At 41.0% G+C, this 22,329-nt stretch overlaps 1 protein-coding gene across 3 annotated transcripts; it reads left to right on the forward strand.

The window, feature by feature from the left end:
- Window positions 1–3,364: 3,364 nt before the first annotated feature.
- LOC121689969 lies at window positions 3,365–19,803 on the forward strand. Of its 3 annotated transcripts, none has more exons than XR_006024949.1 (11): window positions 3,365–3,783; window positions 4,660–4,906; window positions 6,169–6,208; window positions 6,321–6,590; window positions 7,478–7,765; window positions 8,428–8,493; window positions 11,022–11,207; window positions 11,925–12,129; window positions 12,272–12,357; window positions 18,628–18,662; window positions 18,997–19,803. XR_006024949.1 is itself a non-coding variant. In XM_042070229.1 (11 exons), exons 1-11 carry the CDS (start codon window positions 3,740–3,742, stop codon window positions 19,022–19,024), a joined length of 1,530 nt encoding a protein of 509 aa, XP_041926163.1. In that variant the 5' UTR covers window positions 3,365–3,739; the 3' UTR covers window positions 19,025–19,803. The 3 variants fall into 3 exon arrangements, 1 of the variants encoding a protein (XP_041926163.1); XM_042070229.1 differs by having other exon boundaries at window positions 7,499–7,765; window positions 11,925–12,125; window positions 18,937–19,803; XR_006024950.1 differs by lacking the exons at window positions 18,628–18,662; window positions 18,997–19,803 and adding an exon at window positions 12,841–12,909.
- The last annotated feature ends 2,526 nt before the right edge of the window (window positions 19,804–22,329 follow it).

Raw genomic sequence — 22,329 nt, forward strand, 5'->3', positions numbered from 1 at the left:
TCATGAGGCCATCCTTAAAAATATTCTTGTTTGCAGTAATAGCCAAAAAATAAAAAAAAATGGGTCGGTAGGTAGGTCAATGTTTTTTTTTTTCAAGATTCAAAGTAAAAAAAAAAGTAAAATTTTAGTCATGGTGATTACGTAGGTATGAATTTAAACAAATGTGCATATACAAGGATACAAGGATACAAGGAAGTTTATTGTCACATGCATATAGTTACTGGAAGTAAGAAATGCAGTGAAATTATGTCTGGTGTCAGCCTATTTGTGCATTAATGGGGGGGGTAAAAAGTGCAGTAGAAGAGGGGTTTAGTAGATTAAGTGGCAAGGGCTGCATAAAAAAGGTGGGGGAGGATTGGGATTGGGTGGGGGGCACCAACAAGGAGCACCCAAGAGCAATATTGTGACGTAACTGACTGGGTCCTCAACCCGTGCCTTCAGGCGCATCACTGCAAACCTCAATCTGATGCAGGTTATGTAGACCAGCCTTTCTCAAACTTCTTTGACCTGAGGCCCAGTCATGGCAGACTTTGGGGTCATAGGGCTCATCTACGTACCCAACCCAACCAAATTGTCATTATCATTATCACAATCATTATTATGCCTATGACTAAGATATAATTAGTTTCATTGCTTTTGCATGGTTGCATGATGCTTGCATAAGAAAATAAATACTTCTCAAAACAGCAACAATTATATGGGTGCTATTGTTTTGGGATGTTTCCCTCATGCAAGCATCATGCATTGGTAGGAAATGGAGAAAATAAATACATGTTTTTTAATGAAGTTTAATTTGAATGCCTGAATGTAAGGATTCAGGAAACACAATACCAGCTTTTTTGGATCTTTAACAGATAGAAAGAAGGCTACAATAGCTTTTAGCCACGTTATATTCAAATTTGACTATACAATACTCAGTGCTATACAGTGTATTATACAACAATTGGGTTCTATGGAACTATTTATTTGTTTCTGATTGGCCGAGAGACGTTCCATGAGTTGGAATATCCCTGGACATTTCAACTCAGACTCAGCACAGCTAATAATAAATCACTCCGCGACACAATGTGAAGATTTAACACCCAGCTCTCCACTATTTCAAGCAATGGGTTACTCCTTAGCAAACCATAACGAAACAGTGCTTCACCACATCTGTGGATTAAGCCACACAGTCAACTCAATGTAAGTAAGATAAACGAGGATGCTAATTGTTCTCAGCATTGCCAGCATTGTGTATAATATGATTGTCACTTGGAGGAGACTTGTAGATAACGTTAGCATAATTAGCTAACCGCTGCTAACGTGCTAGCATCGTCACGTCAGGCTGTGCACAGTAGTGTAACATTTATTCACTATACATTAATAAAGTTGAGTGGTTCTGCAATGTAGATTATGTTTCCGTTTTTTTGCAGTACCATGTCCCTTACTAGCCTGGGTGTTCCCATGCTGCCTTGCGCGCGATTTGATTCACGCTGCTAAGGCAGCCTGGAGACCATGGAGCAAATTTTCGCCTGAGATAGGGAACCAATCACAGAACAGGGGGGAAAGCAAGACGATGATGAGCTATGCACAGACGCATTTGATAGACATCCGTGGCACCCAATAAACGGATCTGGGCATTTTTTTCAAATACGAGAAAATGAACGTTTGGTTCCCAGACCACGTCTCATTGAGAAGTGGTGGCGCTAGCCAGGCTAGTCCCTTACATGACATGGCCCAGTGTCCTTGTAACATGCATGCAGCAAACCTAGATATGAATGTGATTTTCACATTTCTTTCAAGAAGACATGTAAACCACAAAGACCCGTAACGAGGGGTCTGGAATGTTGGTTACCTAGCAACCAAGACGCTGTCTATTGAAAAGGGAACTATTTTTTGATGCGTAAGAACGATGTCGAAATGAACATTTTTAAACAATAATGGGGTGTTTTCAGATTATTTAATTTGTGGTAGAATTGTTGTATAAAAGCAATATAGCACTCGTGATCGTGGGATTGGTCATGGATATTCCCACGGCTGTTGTTGCCTGCGCCACTCGGCCTCCGGCCTCGTGGCTACGGCCGAACAACACCCGTGGAAATATCCATGACCAACCCCACTCTCACTCGTGCTATATTGCTTAATTATACAGTCTCTGCTCTGTTTCTATGGAAGTTCCAAAGATCAACGTTGTTCTATTAAGTGTCGTTAAACAATTAATTATACAACAATTGGGTTCTATGGAACTATTTATTTGTTTCTGATTGGCCGAGAGACGTTCCATGAGTTGGAATATCCCTGGACATTTCAACTCAGACTTTGCACAGCTAATAATAAATCACTCCGCGATACAATGTGAAGATTTGACACAATGTTCTCATCCCAGCTCTCCACTATTTCAAGCAATGGGTCCCTATCTTTTACTGTCTATGGTTACTCCTTAGCAAACCATAACGAAACAGTGCTTCACCACATCTGTGGATTAAGCCACACAGTCAACTCAATGTAAGTAACATAAACGAGGATGCTAATTGCTCTCAGCATTGCCAGCATTGTGTATAATATGATTGTCACTTGGAGGAGACTTGTAGATAACTAACGTTAGCATAGTTAGCTAACCGCTGCTAACCTGCTAGCATCGTCACGTCAGGCTGTGCACAGTAGTGTAACATTTATTCACCATAAATTAATAAAGTTGAGTGGTTCTGCAATGTAGACTACGTTTTTTTGCAGTACCATGTCCCTTACATGACATGGCCCATCCTTGTAACATGCATGCAGCAAACCTAGATATGAATGTGTTTTCAGCCCAACTTCCAACATTTCAACATTGCGCCACTCGGCCTCCTGCCTCGTGGCTACGGCCGAACAACACCCGTGGGAATATCCATGACCAACCCCACTCTCACTCGTGCTATATTGCTTAAATAGCATTCAACAGGTTGAAGCGGAGCTTTGATACCAACGTTATCGATTAGTTTCAGTTTCTCTGGCGCAGACGCCTGCATTGAATGAACGCTCATACCACCACTTTATTGTATGGCTCCATGTTTAATGACATCGATAGCAGAAATGTTTATTTTCTTTTTTTGTCGGTCCGCGGTATCTAGATCTGCGCAGCAAATTATCAGACGAAGCACCGGGGCTAATTTCACTCCACGACTCCGCGCACCAGCAGTCTCCACGTTGCGGACCCACATCAAAACAAAACTATTTCCTGATTGGTTGAGAAATCCTATTTTCTGATTGGCCGATAGGTTAGTAACTGAACAGCAGCTCTCTGAGCTGAATGAGCGCACAGACAGCAACGTTTGTAAACGTTTGTGTGACACGTTTGTAAAATATAGCTCTTAGAAATTTCTGTGCGGGCAAGTTAATAATTTCTCGGAGTGAGAAATGCCATGTGTGGCGTGTGAGTGTGTGAAGCCATTGAAATGCGTGAGACTTGAGAGGTCTGCTTACCTTCTCTGGTACCAAGGGTCATTTGTCATTTGTCAAGTGACTGTTCAGTGAACGAAACATTTTTTTCGGTTGAGGAAGTTACGCAAAACACAAGGTAGGCCTATTCATTCAACATATTTTGTATACAGATGTTGTTACAGATTCTTTGAATGTGGAGTTGCTTGTCTTCAATATCTAGTTATTGTTGTATTCTAAGAAAGCCAGTGATTGTCAGGAACATTTGGTTGAAGATAGAATTTATGATGAAAGAATTTTCTCTGATCCCAAGTGTGACCTCCATGAACAGTGAGGTTTAAAGATGGATCAAAATAATTTTACAAAGGAACATACTCAAAGCTCAAGGTATGTATAAATGCATTGTTTATTATATGATATTTAAACAGTTGAATTGTCTTTCTGTCACAATTTGCTGAATCTTAATGTGAGGTTGCTGCCTGTTTCCAAATGATCCTGATGGGATAAATAGGATAGGATAGGATCAGCTTGAAACTTTTCAGATGAGGTCAATCTAAAAAGAGGGAAGATATTGTTTAAAACATTTAGTTCACACTATGCATACTTTTGATTTGTTGCCAAAACATATTCAAATCTGTCTGTTTTTTTATTATTGTAATGTCTCGATCGAGGCTTGATTCAAAACATGCAGCTTTATTGCTGGTCAGGAGCAAGGACACAGACACAGAAAATAGCACATGCTAGGGAAGTCAAAAGCACTCATCCATTACACACACAGGGTTGGACACAGTCACGCCCTCTTGAACTCTCTCTTCAAAGTTCTTTTCAACTTTCCCTTACGGTACTTGTTGACTATCGGTCTCGTGCCGGTATTTAGCCTTAGATGGAGTTTACCACCCGCTTTGGGCTGCATTCCCAAGCAACCCGACTCCGGGAAGAGCGGACCCCGGCGGGGCGGGGGCCGTTACCGGCCTGCCACCGTCCCTGGGCTGAGCCTCCATCAGAAGGACTCAGGCCCCCGGCACACGCTACACTAAAACACGTACATTAACAGTAATTAGAGATAAAACACACACAATAACAACCCCAGAGTTCTCCCAGAATCCCCAGCGCGAAACATCGTGGGAGCCGTAGCACAGTCTCCTACGCCAACGCTACATTATTATTATCAGTTTTTTTCCTGACATTTTTATTGGGACCATGCTGTGAATATGTCACACATTGATACATTGTAATTGATGAATTTATTTTATGGATTTTCAGCAACAATGCCACTGGCTGCACGGCCCAAGACAAAGCATCTGAGTCACATCAACTCAGTCCTGCCCCAGTCCCTCAAAAGAGGCAGGCACCAGGGAGGCCGGCCCCACCCCACCAACACACTGGACAAGCCCCACCACGCCAACACACTGAACAAGCCCCACCCCGCCAACAGACTGGACAAGCCCCACCCCACCAACACACTGGACAAGCGGATGTAGATGGCAAAGCTCCTCACAAGTTGAAACAGGTAAAGAAACCCAGGTGCTGCTTGGGCTCTTGCCTGCCATCTGAAAATGCACTTAACCATCCATATTATTAACATTGGTTGTTTTGCCGCAATGCTATGGCATAAAACCTAAGCATCTTAAATGACAGTAAAACAGCCTGGTGCAATCATCCTAAATTTATTTTGTGATTGGCGACCTAGGGGAAGAAGCACTCACACATATCCCGCATGCACTTTCAGATCTGATTCAGATTCTGATTTCAGATCTTTCTGATCAGATAACAGTTTTGAATTTTACAGAAAAGATTAGTCCTGGTCACAAAGTTGCAAAGCTGTGCATGCCATATCAAAGGAGCCATGAATGTAGGACTTAGGACAAGACTTTTTCACCAAAATGCTTAAAATTACTTAAAACTTTAAAGGGCCGTAATTTCAAAATGGTTTGCCAAATAGGACCTGATTTTCTGAGAGGGTGGCCTGTGAGCCTCTGGGTAATTTGACATGGAAAGACCACACATTAGAAGACTTAGACGGTGCATAAAGAAAACGGCTGGGTTATGTTATTTCAATGCTTTTGCATTGGTAGCCAAGTTATTTGCCTTAATGTAACAGCTTCAAAGTCATTTTGATGGTAAACTAACTTGCAATAGGCAGAATGCTGCGCCTTCCCATTTGTTGCCTACATGTTCCAGAGACCCAGCCTTGCAACTTCGCTGTCCTCCAACAGGGAGAATTTTGCAGTACAATTGTGCAATTGTGCAGTAGCCTTCTATTTGTATGAAATCGTATAACATTACCTTGTCAGTCAACATGGCTTTTTGGAGATTATTTTTTGCCAGTTTGTAAACAAACCCACATGTACTGTGTCTAGGGGGACAAGTGCAAACCATGACAATTGTGTAAAATACAAATACTCTTTATGCTTTACGGGGAACCAGTAGCAAAACAAAAACGGCATTGGATTGCTTTAAATCACTGAACAAATGTAAATGTCACAAATATAACCGCAAACATTGATGAGTCAGCTTAGTGCTCCCACCTGCCACCCCATAAAGTTCATGTACAGGAAATGTGCTCATTGAGAAACATTTTGCCCTCCATTTACATTAGAGTCATTACATTTTTGGTGAAAATAAAGATTACAGTCGTTTTCCAAGGCACTGTAAAAGTCATTATCATCTTTTTGTTATGAAATATGAAAACAAGTGTAAAATTGAAGATGTGCCTTTACTGTAAGGTCATCAGAACACTACTTTCATAATGACATTACGTGCCTTGTCCAGGATTATCAGCCACATCCATGGGAACCATCAATTACTAAAGGTAATGTGAAATCACATTTTGAAACCTACAAAGAACAAACATCTCTCAGTATTATTAATTGCTTAATTAATATCTTAACCAACATGTTAACTTGTATTATTGTTATTCCTAGATTTACCCTCTCCTCATACACTTAAGTTATCTTTAGTGAAACCAGACACTGTGTGCGTAACCTGGAAACACAATGAAGAAGTGACTGATGATACAAAATTCAGAATCACCTGGACAAGTAAAAGTAATAACCAGGAATACCATGAGGTGCAAGTTCCAAAAGTAACTATTAAGGATCTTGTAGCAACAGAGGAGTATGAATTTAAAGTTGCCTATCTGAGTGCTGACAGAAGACGGTGCAGTCCAAATGTGTCTAAAACTATATCAACAGGTATGGTTAAGCTGATGTGTATGAAAATGCTTTTGAAATAAACAGGTATTCAATAGATGCTATTCTTATGCAAACTGACATGAAAAAGTGAGCATATTGATACTGTTCTATATAACATGACATTAGCATTACAATAGTATGAATATACCGAATACAATAAATGTGTGTTGTTATTAGTGTTCTGTGGGTGTGTTTGACCCATGACACCATATGACATTATAGATTCAGTAGTACAGTGTGCAACAATTTTGCAGCTTTTCATTGTATATGGACATGCGAAGAGCTAATGGTCTAAATGTCAGTCCAATTAGCCTGCTACTATGCACTATGCTATTCTGTGTCTGGGGCGGGCCAAACAAATTCAGTTCATCACCACCAAAAGGCTAGCCTGGAAAATCCAGACCCTGATAATCTAGAAAGATTAAGGGTCTGGCAAAGAACAATGTAATGGCCCAACTCGAGGGGCGGCAACAAGCATGCATTTAAAAATCTCACTGCACGCAATTGGATAACATTAGACCATGTTTACTCTGACTGATTTCGGACTTCGACGCAGTCGGATAACACTACGACCAATGTGCACTGTCCTCCAATGTTGCAGCGCTGTCTTCATCAGTTTAGCTGGTTCCCCGGAATGTTGGGGTAAAAGTAACGTGCATCATTGCTCTTTGCCAGAGTGTCTCGCAGAGACAATTCCATTGTGCTCTCGCGAGAACTCTGGATTTCCAGGGTACCAAAAGGCATGAGTGGCCTTTATCTTTTGCAGTAGTTACATTACTATAGTTTTCAACCAAAAGCCCTTACTGCTGCTTTTAATAGGCCACACATGTTCAAAATGAGGTAAATGCCACTGAGTTACTTTTGGTAACATTGTTATTGTTATTTAGCTTGTGTACATTTGGCTACAGGTGTCCCAGCACCTGAAAAGTTATTGGTGGATTCAGTGACTGCTACATCTGCTAATGTTAGCTGGAGTCTGGCTGACAAAATGAGGCAAAGACCACACCGATTTCTCATCTATTATTGGAGTGAAGACGATGATCCAGAGTCCATCTCTACAGAATCATACACCACAGACATCACAGGCTTGACTCCAGAAACTGAATACCATCTCAGTATATCCACAGTGCTTCATGGAGAACCAAGCAAGGCTGTTGAAACTCATTTTTTCACAGGTGAGAAACAATTGCCTGTCTTTTTTTGCCAGTGGCCACTCGAGGTGCTGGCATTTTAATAATCCATATACGGGTGGGCCAGTGGTGAGTTACGGACAGACTCTTGACAGTTTTGCCACTTGTGATTCTAAAACTTAAAGGAGAATTCCAACGATTTTTCACATAGATATCTGTTTCTCAAGGTCACCAAGTACTCTTGGTACAAAAAAAAACCGAAACAATCGGTTTTACCTAACTCGAGTTGCTGCAGCCAACAGCTAGAGCTACCAGACAGCTAGTGCTACACTCTGGGGGCATGAACATGGGGGCTCATGAACATGCCCCCAGAGTGTAGCTCTGTAGCTGCCTGTTAGCTCTAGCTGTTCGCTGCAGCAACTGATTGTTTCTGGGGGATTTCGTAGCGCCAGTACTCGGTGGTCTATGTGCAAAATCGCTGGAGAATGGAATTCTCCTTTAATTGATTGATTTTAATATGATTTCATGTTATTTTATTAATATTCTAGAGACGTTAAACTAAAGATGATGGTGGTCCAACAGCTGACCAGAAGTAACACAGCAACCAAAAGTCACCAGTGGTGCGATATCTGTGAATCTGTGTTATGTTTTTGTTTGATGCCTCAAATAGCCTAGTTTACAGCATATTCGTAATACTATTTCCATAGATGATGTTAGTAACAGTCAACTGACGGGAGCATTACCAGAGAGCAAGCAAACTACTCTCTCTAGAGGTAGGTATTACTCAGTAATGTGTCATATAACATGTGAGATGTGCCCTTGCGATATGGGGATTTCGCCTTATTCACTCGGCGGCCAGAACGAGGCTACAGGGTACACTTGCCATTACACCTCAGTCCAGCAGATGGTGGTAATGCACTTAATTTGCAAACTGCCAAAAAAAAGCTCACCGAACCAGAGAGACGTAGCCTGGGTGCCAGCCGAACTTAGTCCTGCCCACAACATTTGAGGTCGGGAAGTTCGGTCTGGCATTGCTCCGTTGTGGAGCCGGGCGGACCAATCAAATCGGGCTTTACGATGATGGACAGGTGAGCAACAGCGCCTCATCTATCACGTCATCTGAGCACGCTTAGGTTGATTATGTTTGCAACAAAAACGCTGTGGCTAGAAGGAGACAGATGGCTTCTAAGACCCCATATGGAAAATGCTTATTATTTCAATGAGGTTTTATTACTGAAAACGATTGTTTCTGAAAACTTTGGCCAAAGTTGAGATGTAGGAAAACTCATGGTTTCACTTTCATTTAGGGAAAACAGCGTTTTGCATTGTGACATCCCTCTTTCATTTGAAATCTCTGATTGACCTGTTCGAGGGATTTGCGACAGCCTTTCCCAGCTGTTTATAACATGTTTGTAGCATATCAGTGTTCAACGGAATTATTTTTAAAAACGGAGGGGATATAGGGCCCTATCATGACACTCTAAAGCGCAACGTCACTTGTCAAAAGTTCATTCAAATTTAGTAGGATGTCCAGTTCACATTGGGAGGGGTTTCGTTATCAAACGTGGAGCATGGCGCAACAAGGTGTTCCTAGGTTTTTTAATTAGTCATATGGCTGTGTTTGGGGCGTAACATCATTTAAACCAATGAGAATGACATCTGTCATTCCCTTTAACGGCGCAAAGCGCGATATGTCAAATAAATGCATCGGTATTTTGGCATTCAACGGTGCATTTGAAGGAGGCTGCTTGCGAGACCGTATGAAATAGTCATTCTTAAACCATGCTTTACTAAAACCTAGTATAGCCTTCACGCATTTGCACTCGTCTATTATTTGAACTCATTGGCAAAGTGAAACTAACTTCACCAAGGTGTCAGTCAACGAAGACAGTTATATGCAGTTACTTTCACTATTGACTGACAATGGGTTACCATCGAAAACATAGGCTGGAAAAAGCAACACTTACCCTAATATTGCTCAAATGACTGAATAAAACAACATTTATCCTGCAGAGGAGTTGCTTATATCTCGTGACAGTGCGTCTTCAGCTGTGCTCCATACGTGTCTCTCGCCTCTCCCTATAATCACTCTTAACCGTCATTACCAATTTGCAAATGATGGTGAATAACTACTCATCATGAGTACAGTATTTCGTAATATCTTTATTCTAATTATGTTTCCCATTGTAATCGTGCAATTTGTAATGCTTTGCATGGACGTGCGCTGGTGTGCGTTCATGAATGATAGAAGGATGGTGCGTGCACCTGCCAATATGACTGTTGACATGCGCTCTTAAAATAGCATATGAACAACTCGCCATTGACTTCTGACCAGGTTAGGTGGTGTACAATAGCGATTTTTAGACAACACGCCAGGCCCCTCCCTAGGTTGTTAATTGCCACACCCCTGGGCGCAATGTTTAAAAAATAAACGTGCAAAATACCGAATTAAACTTTGCGCGGGTGAAAAACGAGTTTTACGCCATGCGCTGGTGTGCAAAATACAGCCCATAGGCTATCAGTTTTTTCCTAATAGCCTACCCTACTACGTATCTCTTAGATTTCGCTAATGAGTGTTGTAGGAGATATTGATGGCACAATAACTTTTACAAAAGACCAGAAAACAATGTTAAGGCATTTGTGGAGAAGAAGGATGGTTCGTGTGTTCTTCCTACATTTCACAGTAAGCTATTTCGTTTTGATCTGATTGGTTAGGTCTATCCAATTGAGTGCAGAGGCATTCTCCCCCCCCCCCCCCCGTATCGGTTGAAACGCGCCCCATAAGTCCAATGGAGTAGTATCAGACTCATATTCTGACTAGAATTTGAGTATGACAACATCAGGCTAAGAGAGAAGGGTTCGACGGCCTGTTCTTCCTTCTTCTTCAGTGAGTTTTCTTGGCAGTTTGCAAACGGAGTGCATTACCACCACCATCTGCTGGACAGGTGTAATGGCAAGAGTACCTGTAGCCTAGTTCTGGCCGCCAGGTGAATAAGGCGAATAAAAAATGAAAACCGGGGAGTTGCCAACAGTTGATGTATATAACAATAACTACTATTAGTAGTAGTAGTAGTAGTAGTAGCGGTAGTAGTAGTATGGTACAAATAAATAAGTTCAGAGTTGTAGCATTTTGGGAAGTCCCCATCAATGGTCTTTTGCCAGCATGCTAAAAGGGACTTGGATTAGAGAAAGGAATTTATTTACATTATTAAAGTGCATATAATGTAGGATGATACAGGCTGACAGACTGAAATGCAAGTGTGTTTATTGAAAAGATGGATGGTCTGCCCTTCAACCTTAGTGTGGACATTTTACACTGTGGCTCCTGGAAAGGCACAGAATATTGTTCAGCATATCAGCAAGTGGCTGAAAGAGAGACATATGAAAGAAGAAGAGTCGCCTGAGGAATGTGACTTCATCCTGGCTGTCTGTCCAATTGTATCCCGTCTTGCCACAGACTTTGAGGCAATTCTGAAAATGATTCCTGGTAACTCTCAGAAACGTACTGTGTTGTGCTGATGGCCTCTGCCCCTGACATATACATAACATTTATTCAATTAAATAATGCCTTTATCCATACACTTCAAACAGCAGCAGTATAGTCACTAACACCAGTGTTACATATTGTATCAAATCCACCAAGAGTGCCTTTTCATCTCCACACCTTCTACTGTATATCGACCACTTTTGCACTTAGTGAGCACCTCTTCTACCTGCTGTCTGCACTTTGTCAGACAGTCTAGCAGCACTTAGTACTTAGTAAATGTGCAGAATTTCACTGTTATTTTGAGCAGCTTGTGATCTGCCTTGTGGCAAGACCTTAGTACCGAGTCCCTCACATGCAAAGGCTGTGCTGATGTGCTTGGATGAATGTCTTTAGGATTTTTTGGGGGTAAACCATAAGTCCTGCGTCACCTTCCTAAAATAATGGCATAAGTTATTTTTAATACAAATACATTTTTGGTTAACTTTTTTTGTGTTTTCTGAAAAACCTGAAAAAAAAATTACGTATGACATTATTTTAAGAAGGTGATGTGCAGCTGTTTATGTGGTGGAGAAACAAGACTGTAGCCCATAAGCATTTATCTGTCAATAAACCTAAAATGTTCACTGTTTTTGTGACAAATAACTTCAATAACAAGTTATGAACTACAGTAATAAAATAAACTTTGCCTTACACAGACAATTTCTTTGTTTTTGTCAGGCTCCCATCCTGCCATCCTGGTGGTGGTACACCACACCTTTAGACCAGATTATGTGGTTCCTGACAGCAAAAAGCTTCTCGGCAGAAGTGACATTCTACTGGTGGACCTCCTTTTTGATGAGGACCAGGGATTTCTGCACTGTAGTCGGAACAACATAGCATTCGACACAATGATGAAATGGATAAGGGACAATATATACAGTAGGCAAGTTTTCACCTACCAATTCATGCACATGTCAGACACTTGATTTTGACAGTGCCTGTATATTGTGTAATGTACATGTGATGAAGAAAACAACGTTTAACTTTTTTTAAATGTAAATTTTGACTATATTGTTTCTCAACAGGGATCAACTTTAAAAGTAGGATCAGGTTGATTTTACAGAGATGGTCTAAAGCTGAGCATTGCATTGAACTTGGAAGAAGTATACAGGTGCATATTCTTTATTCTTTAAATTCTTTATTGTAATGTTGAGATTTTTTATTTTCATGAGCTGTAAACTGTAATGTTGACCTGAGAAGATCTCTAATCAGCTAATTAAGTGTAATTAAAAACACCGGCAATGGCTTCCTGAGCCTTTATTCTCCCAATCAAATGGGGCAATCATGGCCTACTGGTTAGGACTTTGGGCTTAGAACCAAAAGGTTGCCGGTTCGATCCCCGACCAGTGAGAACGGCTGAAGTGCCCTTGAGCAAGGCATCTAACCCCTCACTGCTCCCTGAGCGCTGCTGTAGCAAGGCTGCTCACAGCAAGGCTGCTCCAGGTTAGTGTGTGCTTCACCTCACTGTGTGTTCATTGTGTGCTCTGTGTGTTCACTAATTCATGGATGGGATACATGCAGAGACCAGATTCCTTGTATACGCAAGTATACTTGGCCAAGAAACCTGATTTACAAATTTACATTTACATTTTAGATGCACCTGCATTGTCATGTGTAACACACCGGCACCGAAAGTGAAAATAGGAGAAGGGCAAAGTCTGTTTACGTGGCTGCAGCGCTGCACGTGACCAGCACCTGAGCTGAGCCTGCATAAGCGGCCCTAGAAGGAGATTGTCGCGGTTGTTGGGTCAGGGTGAGACGACTCAACGTTGTGGGAAAAGGTGAGTTTGTGATGTACAAACGAACGATCATCGTCAAGTTTTATGAAATGAATTAGTCTTCATAAATAAAGGCTGAGTTTGCCACGTTTAGCCTAAATAATCAGACAGATAGCTTGCAGACAAGCAGCCCGTAGGCCATCAGAGCTGCCAACTCTCACGCATTGGACGTGAGACACACACATTTGATTAGTCTCACACGCCACACCCCCGATTTCTCACGCTGAAGTGTCAACCCGGGTCGCCAGATGCCTGAAAAATGAGTTTAGCCTATCTATATCTACCTGTTGAGCCACTGATCGACTAGTTATGCTTTCAGAGATGGTGAGAGGGTTCAAGAGCACCCCCTGTCTGTGGAATTTTCTAAATGTTCTCTCATTTGCGATGCTACTTCAGAAGCCATCCCAGGCGCATTTCCCCGGCTTCAGGTATGCTTTGAGTATTATTGAGTATTTTTCACGCTGAAGTGTCAACCTGGTAGGTCAAATACCTGGCAGATGAGGTTCAACTAAACTAAACCTATACACATCACGTATCATGTGAACGAGCGGAATCTAAGCTTTCCAATGATATTAGCGCCAAGTTCATGTGATAAATTAGCCTGGCGGGCCATCCTATATCATTGAAATGTTTAGTCTGGAATCGAACCATTCACCTCGCTTAATCCAAGGGGCGGGCAGAGAATTGTCTTTCAAACTGCCTAGGCATGCAATAGGCCAGTGCTACAACCATATCCGTATCCGGTCGGCAAAACGGCAAATACATCCTTCTTCGAAAGGAATGACTTAAGTGCATTGTGTTGCTCTACTTTCAAAGAAAAGCACAAGTCCAACTCCTCCAAAGTTGACGCCAACGCCGATTCAAACAACCGCTCTTAGTTCGCCATAGCCACCTTCCTTGTTGTTCACCGTCGCAGGACTGTCGTTATCCTGTTAAGCCCGCCTTAAGACTCTCCAACAAAATAGAGCGCTGTGATTGGATGAGGTCCACGGCGTCAGCCAATAGAAATTCCTATGGTTTGATACTAGACGTACAGGCTGAGCAAATTAATTTGCCGCCGCTAGGGTGCGTCTAGATTTCTAGGCTAGTGATAAATGGTTCGCGAGAAAATTAACATTGAACCGACATGCAATTTAGGCTAATCATATTTGCATTTTGCACACAGTGCACATGGGTGCACCCATTACTCTCGGTTAAATATCTCACTAACCCTTCACACAACACGTGGCAAACCCAATATCACAATAAACAGCAAACCGTACTGAATACGAGGATATAAAGCATGCCTCTGTGCAATAAGTGGTTCCTGAGTAATCCGGTTTTGAAATTGTAACACATTTCTACATAGCCTCACTGGGGCATTATAATGTATTCTAATGTAAACTATTTGTCAGTAGGCCTACATACATTTTTGTAAATTGCTCAGCCATAGATTATCCCACTATTATGGTTCTTATATTGTCAGGGTCCAGCCAATCCCACTTACAAAGATAAATGAATATATGTCTATTGGCATGTTTCCTAGTGACATTAATGCAAAAATATGAAGAAAATCAAATAATGAGACACACATATTGATATAAAGCCTGACATAAGCCATATGCAAACATTCACATCACGTTCCCAGATATGGGTACATCCTGAAAAAGGAAGAGCATGTAGGCTATAGGCTAGATGGCCATTACAATGACCAATATATTATCTTAAATGAACTAGCTGAATAACACAGGTGACCACTTCTGCATAATTTCATGAAATGTACACACATTTTTGAACATTTCTGAACTGTGAAATGTAGCATATGTGTTTTGTGGTTGTGAACTTATTGAAATATCACCATAACTATTCCACCTGTGTGTGCATGGTTATAATTCTGAAGTGCAAAATAGCTTAGGCTACAGCACAAATATTTCCATAGAAATAAGCAAGTCTGACCTCTGATTGATGCATTTAAAAGTTAAAATACAAACATTTCTTAAATTCTTACAAAACACCCTTAGGACGACACAGCATCAGATGAACGCAGGTTCAGGCCGATGTCCTAGTAGTAGATCCCTTTGATACCAATGTTAATTAAACTCTGGGACCCTGGTCCCTACACCTGAGAACCACTGATGTACGTTTTTTTTTTTACTGTACGGTAATAATGCTGAATGAGCCAAACAAAAATTTCCGCAGCAAAATTTTGGTTGGACCCACCAAATCTCACTCCAAGGTTTTTTCACATTAATTAGTTTATTATTGGGTATTGTTTGAAGCCAAGATGCCCACTGAAAAGAGGTGGATTCAAGGGATGGAGAGACAATTCAGGGAGGCAGCAAAGGGCAGCACATCACTGCAGGGTTGGCTGCGAAAATGGCAGCCAGCAGGTGAGACAGAGACTTTGCACTCAGTAGTTAAGGTGATTGGGTGCTGTATTTCAGTGTTTTACTTCTTTATTTATATATATATATATATATATATATATATATATATAAATAAAGAAGTAAAACACCGGTACGGTATATATATATATATATATAAAGAAGTATATACCGGTACGGTATATATATATATATATATATTTTAATAAAGACCCTGTTATTCTCAGTCCTTCATATAGCCTGTGAGTTTTTTTTTTTTTTGGGGGGGGTGCCCTTTTTTCAGGTCAGAGCAACTGCCCCTCAAAATTCCTGTGCACGTCCCTGTTGTTTAATAAATCATTCTTATGCCTTACTCTTTCTTTGAGGCAACTACCTGATATCTGTGGACCTTTATTCTGTGTCAACAACATGCTTATAGGCCATTATTCTTTTATCTCATTACCTTTGGAGTGAAAAAAAGGATTACACCCTTGCATGTATACCTTAAAGCGTAACTCCGGAACGAGTACAGTACAACCCAGGGTCTATTTCACCATGACAATGAGTCGAACACACCCTCGAGAGCTAGATTACGTTGACCGAAGGAGTACCGGGTTGGCGCTTCATTGCATCCAGCCAAAAGGCTAACAGTGGAACGGTCTGGGGCAGGCCGCCAAACGTATCCAAAAGGGAAAAAAATGTAACCCTTTATCATGCTCAAAATGGCACCATATGTCTGCAGTAGTATGAATAGGGCCTCTACACATAAAATGAAGCATGAATACCTTAGTAAGTGTACCGGGTGTTAGTGTTTTGGCTGGATGCGCTGAAGCCGGTCAAACCCGATACTCCTTCGTCAACGTAATCTAGCTCTCAAGGGTGTATTCAACTCGTTGCCATGGTAAAAAAATGAGCCTGGGTTGAAATTGCTCCAGAGTTATACTTGAAAAGTGAGTATACTCTCCAGGGGTGCGTTTCCCAAAAGCATCGTTGCTAACTACGGTAGCAACTAACATGGTTGCAACTATGTAAGTAAGTAAGTATCAGTTCCCCAAAACGATAGTGTGAACTATGGTGGTGGAACTTACATAGTACGATGCATCGTGACACTGCGTCAGTGTTTCCCAAAACCATAGTAGCAACTAACGTTCGCAACCACTATCGTAAAGTTGTGTAGTTACAGCTACACCTCTCAACCTGTAGTATGTAGTAAGAACCATAGTAGACGACGTAACCCTGATGACGGACCACGCAGAGGACAGATGGATGAGAGGTAGCCATTAAACGATCCCATAACATTGCTGTGGGATACCATACCATAGCATTGCTGGAAGCTACAATTGCACATTACTGGACAACGTTATGTGGTACATTGGAAAGTGAAGTGTTGTGGAGTTAGCCTAAAACAGAGCGGCCTGTGGTGAAGTGCTATGGTGACCGCAATCATCTGTGTTGTTATTATTCGTGAATTTACATGTAGCCTAATGCTAATGTGTCAGCACAGATTCTTTCGAACACCCGTTAAGTTATCTGGTGATAAAGCTTTTGAATGCCAACGGTATTGTTATGTGAGGCTAGCATTGTATTTGTCATAAAAGGATAACGTTACATTGTAGTCGTATGTTAAGTGTGTTTGGATGAAGCATCTGCTAATCATACACATAGCTAACGGTATATGGACTCAGGCTACAGCCCATTATGATGTGGTGAAGTGACTGTGCTGTGGCAGAGACTGTAGCGTGTGTGCTTTACATGAGAGAGGTCAGGGGTTCAAGACTGAGTAGATGGGTGTGAGGTGAGTATGCCTGTGGAGTGGGGTCAGAGGCGATTCTAGAGTCTGTGGGGGTCCCAAGCAAAAATTCCAAGGAGGCCCTACCGACAAGTGTTATCACCATTAGGTTATTATGTTAAATAATAAAAATACAAAAAGCGTAGTATAACAATTCTTATATTTTGACATGTATCTCACCACTGCAAGCTGGCAGCTCGACCTGTGTGTGTAGAGCAGACTGTCCTGAATCTGGCAATATCATTGCCATGGTGGAGGGATTCTCTGGGGCTGAGCAATTTACATGTCGTGTGTGCCTTAGAAATAAATGGCATTTTTTTATTTAGTGATGAAAAATGACCTTTCTGCGCTCCATATCTGTGACACGAACTGATCTGACCTGACCTGACCTGAGTTTGCGTGTTAGCCTGTGTGTGCCTATGGTGTAGGCTATGCACTTATAATCACTACAACAACTTTTTACTGCATTGCCATGAACAAAGTAGAGGCAAAAAAGGGGTTTCTTTGTTGAACAAATTGGGATGCAATGTGAGCCTTGAATTGGATGCCATGCAGGAATTTGCTAGGATCTCAAAACCGGATTATGAACATGCTTTGCCATAGAGAAACACAATAGCGTTGGATTATAAACATGCTTTGCCACAAAGGTTTCATCTCGCTGCGATGAACAGTTCCGGAGCAATGTAACAAAGAAGAAAGGGTGTGTTTTTTGATGCACTTTGAATCAATCAGGTTCTAAAAAATTAACGCGTATGCTTGGTCCTTACTGCATCGCGATTAACATATGTTATGGCTGACAGCCCTAATACAAACATAACGTTAACCATCTCCTTGCTTAACTAGTTGTAACTGTCGCTAGCTAGCTGAAGTTTACTGTCGTATAGATGTAGCAAACCATGTTCAATCTTTCTGCCTATAACTTCATTGAGTAGGCTAATGCCAAACTCCAATGTTGATCCGTCATCACTGCACCCGCGATTGACGTTTACCACAGTAGCCTAAATATGTGCGGATTCTTTGAACTGTTTTGAACACAGATCCGCTGTTTATAAGGCCATAGCATAGGGCCTACATATGTACAGATGTACTGTTTGTACAACAGGACAGGAGCACGCAAAATACATCATTCAATCTTTATGGAAGAAATTCTCGCTTGACCCACCGACAAACGCGCTGAGACCAGGTCGGGGGCCCCCTAGCGGCTCGGGGCTCCAAGCAGTTGCCTGCCTTGCCTGTTGACAAGGTGCGCCTCTTAGTGGGGTTTGTGTTGTATCTTGTCTGATCACAAGCTATGTTTAGCGGGTGTATAAGTTAGGCTACTCTTAGTTATTATATGATCTTGATATTTGAACACATAGCTGAATTATGTTGGTACAATGACATTGGAGAATGCTGCTGTGAAGTTGAGTGCTGTGGTCAGTGTCAAAATGTGACATGATTTTCACTGATTTAACTTGTCCTTCATGGCCCAGGTATGGGTAGGCCTGTCATGGGAGGCGGAAAAATGGTAAGTTGCCTTTGCTTTGTGACCTTTCAATCTGTGTATGTATTTTGATGTCATGGCTCATAGGAAACGTGTGTGTGTGTGTGTGGGAGGGATCATGGGGAGAAAGTGATGGTGGGAAAGTTAAGTACATTTACCCCCTCACCCCCACCAAACTAAAAGAAATATAAAAAACATAAACAAAAGGGGAAAAAAACAGGGAATGTGGCAGGGAATTGAGGGGTTTGGGTGTTTAGGGGCCAAACATATGTGCAACTAATTCCCAATGTGCTTCCAGGCCAGCAGAAAGGTGTGCAGCAGCCACTGGAATGACCTCTTCCACCTCCTCCACTTACAGCTCCTCATCAGCCGGCAGTGGGATGTGATCCTGAAGGGCCATGTTGCAGAAGCGCCGCCACCAAAACTACACTGCACGCCTTTGCAGGATGGAGCTTCAGGCCACCAGCGGATTTGCTCACACACCTTTCCACATGCCCAGGGCCCTCTCCACAACAACGCGGGTCCGGCTATGGGCGTTGTTGTACCGCGCCTTTGCCTCACTGTTGGGCTCCTAGATGGAGCAGTTGACATGCTTGTATTATCATAGGGGGTTGATGGAATAAAGTAGGTCTTGAAATGTCAGTGCACTCAGGGAATATAGACATGCATTTGAAAACAACAGTATAGACTTTGCTACTATCTCAGCAGCAGAAGGCAACAACATGAGCAGCACCTACAGTAACACTGTGTGTGTGTGTGTGTGTTGGTACAGCTGGCGCAGATCCTTCAACCATTTGAGCATTGAAACATTTGTGCTATGTGAACTGTCGTTTTGTGGTTGTGATTCAACACACAACTTCATAACTACAATGGATGAAAAGTAATGGTAAAAAAACTGTATATGTGCATTTAAAATATCATGAAATACTTGTGTGTGGTAACAGTATTCAGTTTTCAGTGTCACAATGAAAACACATAACAAGGGCAACATTGGAAAAATGCTGCATAAAGGCATGAAAATATTCCAGTGAAATGAAGGGCAATGATAAAGTAAAGTATTCATTTATATAGCGCTTTTAGAACAGAGTGAAACCCAAAGTACTTACACAACAACATGTTGTTCAACATTGTTCATATTACATATCCATATTTATTCTGCTCTTACTGTAAGATAACTGCTAAGATACTGCACATATTTATATTTCATTTATATTACTCTAAACCACCTTCTGCAAACCAACTGTATACTACTGTCTACACTGCACTATATTTCTTGTCCTGTCTATGCACCACCTATCTATACTTTATATATCACATTGTACTTTTTTGCCTTTTTGGCACTTCTGGTTAGATGCAAACTGTATTTGGTTGTATTTGTACTTGTGCTCTGCACAATGACAATAAAGTTGAATCTAATCTAACCATGCCAATTTTCATAGAACATAATATACATGTATCCTAAGCCTAGGCTAGTAAGCATATGGTCTCCAATCAGTAGTTAAAACTAGGACTACAGGTTCTAAATGGTCATAGGAATATTTAGTGATTGAGCCTATCCAAGATTCCAACACCATTGTTAATTGGTCATTATCCAGGCCTGAACCTACGACTACAAGATCCGAAATGCAGAGGTCTATCCTTTCACGCCACCTTTTCACGCTACAACAAATGAAAATATTGGCCAGTATTTAGCCTATATGTAGGCTATTCGGTGTGTTTCATTAAATGTGTAACTTATTTGTTCACATTTGCTCGGTTGGCGATTTATGCTTCACTGATTAGGCTAATTAGTAGGCTAGCCTACGTTCAATAGACTGTGACGTTATTATTAAAATTATCATTATTATGCCTATTATTATTAATAGCCTAATATATATATTTTTTAAAAGCATACATAGCCTAGGGCCTATTGAAATTACTGCCTATTGTTGTAATAAGTATTATCATCATTATTATTATTATTATTATTATTAATGATATTATAACTGCTGGGCCCAGGAAACGTCATGCAATGTCAAATTTCATTACTTTTGCGTGACTTCATGCGTTCGGCTCTAACCGACAGAGCCCGACATTCTCCGAACACATCTGCAACCATTGTAGTCTGAACTATGTTGGTTGAAACCAACATGGTTCAAACTAACAAAGTACTATGTAAGTACGACGGTTTTGGGAAACAGTCGTAACTTACATGTTGGTTAGTTGAACGATGCATCGTACCACGTTAGTAAAAAGCAAACCTCCGTAGTTGTACGGGAAACGCACCCCTGTATATTCAAATGTAACAGTATCATTGAGAATAGCAATAAAGTAAAAAAGTAGGTCTATCTACTGGTACACAATTGTTTTTGAATATTTTGTAGTAATACTATTTGTGATTCATGTTTTCAAGCATTGTGTTGAACTTATATTCAGCCAGAATTGCATCATGAGATGTATGTTCAGTAAAGAGATTCTATTTGAAAAATGTTTTCACATATTTTCCCCCTATTGATTTCCACTCGTGACCAATATGCGGACAGACCAGGAAGGGAGTCAGTGACTGTTCTCAACTCAAGGCAGGATCCTTCAAGGCAGTAAGGGTTAGAGTCTTTCAGAGACAAGAGACGAGGTCCAAGAAGTGTGTCAAACATGCCATACCGGAAGTGTGGTTCTGGATGTGCCCATTCCATTGGCACGGAAATACCTTTACTGTCTATGGGGAATACTACAGAGCCTAGGAGGTGTCATTGCAAGATATTTTTTGTGTATCGAGAGAATGTGCGCTCATTTTACTAAATCGTGCGCACGTTTTACTAAATTGTGCTCTCAATTTAGTAAATTGTGCTCTCAATTTAGTAAAACATGCGTACGATTTAGTAAAATGTGTGCATGATTTAGTAAATTGTGTGCACGTTTTACTAAATTGTGCGGTCAATTTACAACAATTAAAACGAGAGCACAATTTAGTAAAATGAGCGCACTATTTAGTTAAACATGTGCACAATTTACCAAATCGTGCGCACGTTTTACTAAATTTTGTGCACAATTTACTTAATTGTGCGCACGATTTGCTAAATTGAGTGCACAATTTGGTGAAATGAGTGCACAATTTAATAAAACGTGTGCATGATTTAGTAAAACGTGCACACGATTTAAAATGTGCATGCAATTTAGTAAAATGAGCGCACGTTTTCTGGATATATACCAAAAATATCTTGCAATGACCCATCTAGAGTTCCGTAGAATACAGCACACTTACACATACACTTTTACTGTCTATAGACTCATTCAGTATCACCTTTTCATTATTATTCGTAATTCATATTTATTTACTCATTCAGTAAATAATCGATTGCGCCTGACGACAACGATGACTGACAAAGTAAATTACTATGATGTTGTTTTAATACACCATTGTCAACATTACTTAGCAGCAACTGGAATCCATGCATTTCCACAGAATTATTTTTGGAATCTGATCCCTTATTATACCTGTTCATTCATACTCGTCGCTCGACTTATCAAGATGCCATGCCATGCTATTCAAGATGGCGGCGAACGGTAAACTTCCTGAAGGTACTGTCTGTATAAATCGTCTTGTAAATAAACTACCAGTGCTTTTTCAAAGTTTTCAATGTCTCATTTTAAATGTCAAGACCCTCGGAAGTCTACCGATGAAGTGTGGAGCTACTTTGAGCCTTGTCAATGG

This window comes from Alosa sapidissima, chromosome 18, assembly GCF_018492685.1.
Source record: "Alosa sapidissima isolate fAloSap1 chromosome 18, fAloSap1.pri, whole genome shotgun sequence".
Taxonomy (NCBI): Eukaryota; Metazoa; Chordata; class Actinopteri; order Clupeiformes; family Clupeidae; genus Alosa; species Alosa sapidissima.

What these genes read in the sequence shown, in the direction of transcription:
- LOC121689969 (XM_042070229.1), top strand. Translation starts at nt 3,740, where the DNA reads ATGGATCAAAATAATTTTACAAAGGAACATACTCAAAGCTCAAG. An exon ending in CTCCTCACAAGTTGAAACAG is followed by an intron (nt 4,907 to 6,168) that starts GTAAAGAAACCC and finishes TGCCTTGTCCAG; the next exon opens with GATTATCAGCCACATCCATG. An exon ending in AATTCTGAAAATGATTCCTG is followed by an intron (nt 11,208 to 11,924) that starts GTAACTCTCAGA and finishes TGTTTTTGTCAG; the next exon opens with GCTCCCATCCTGCCATCCTG.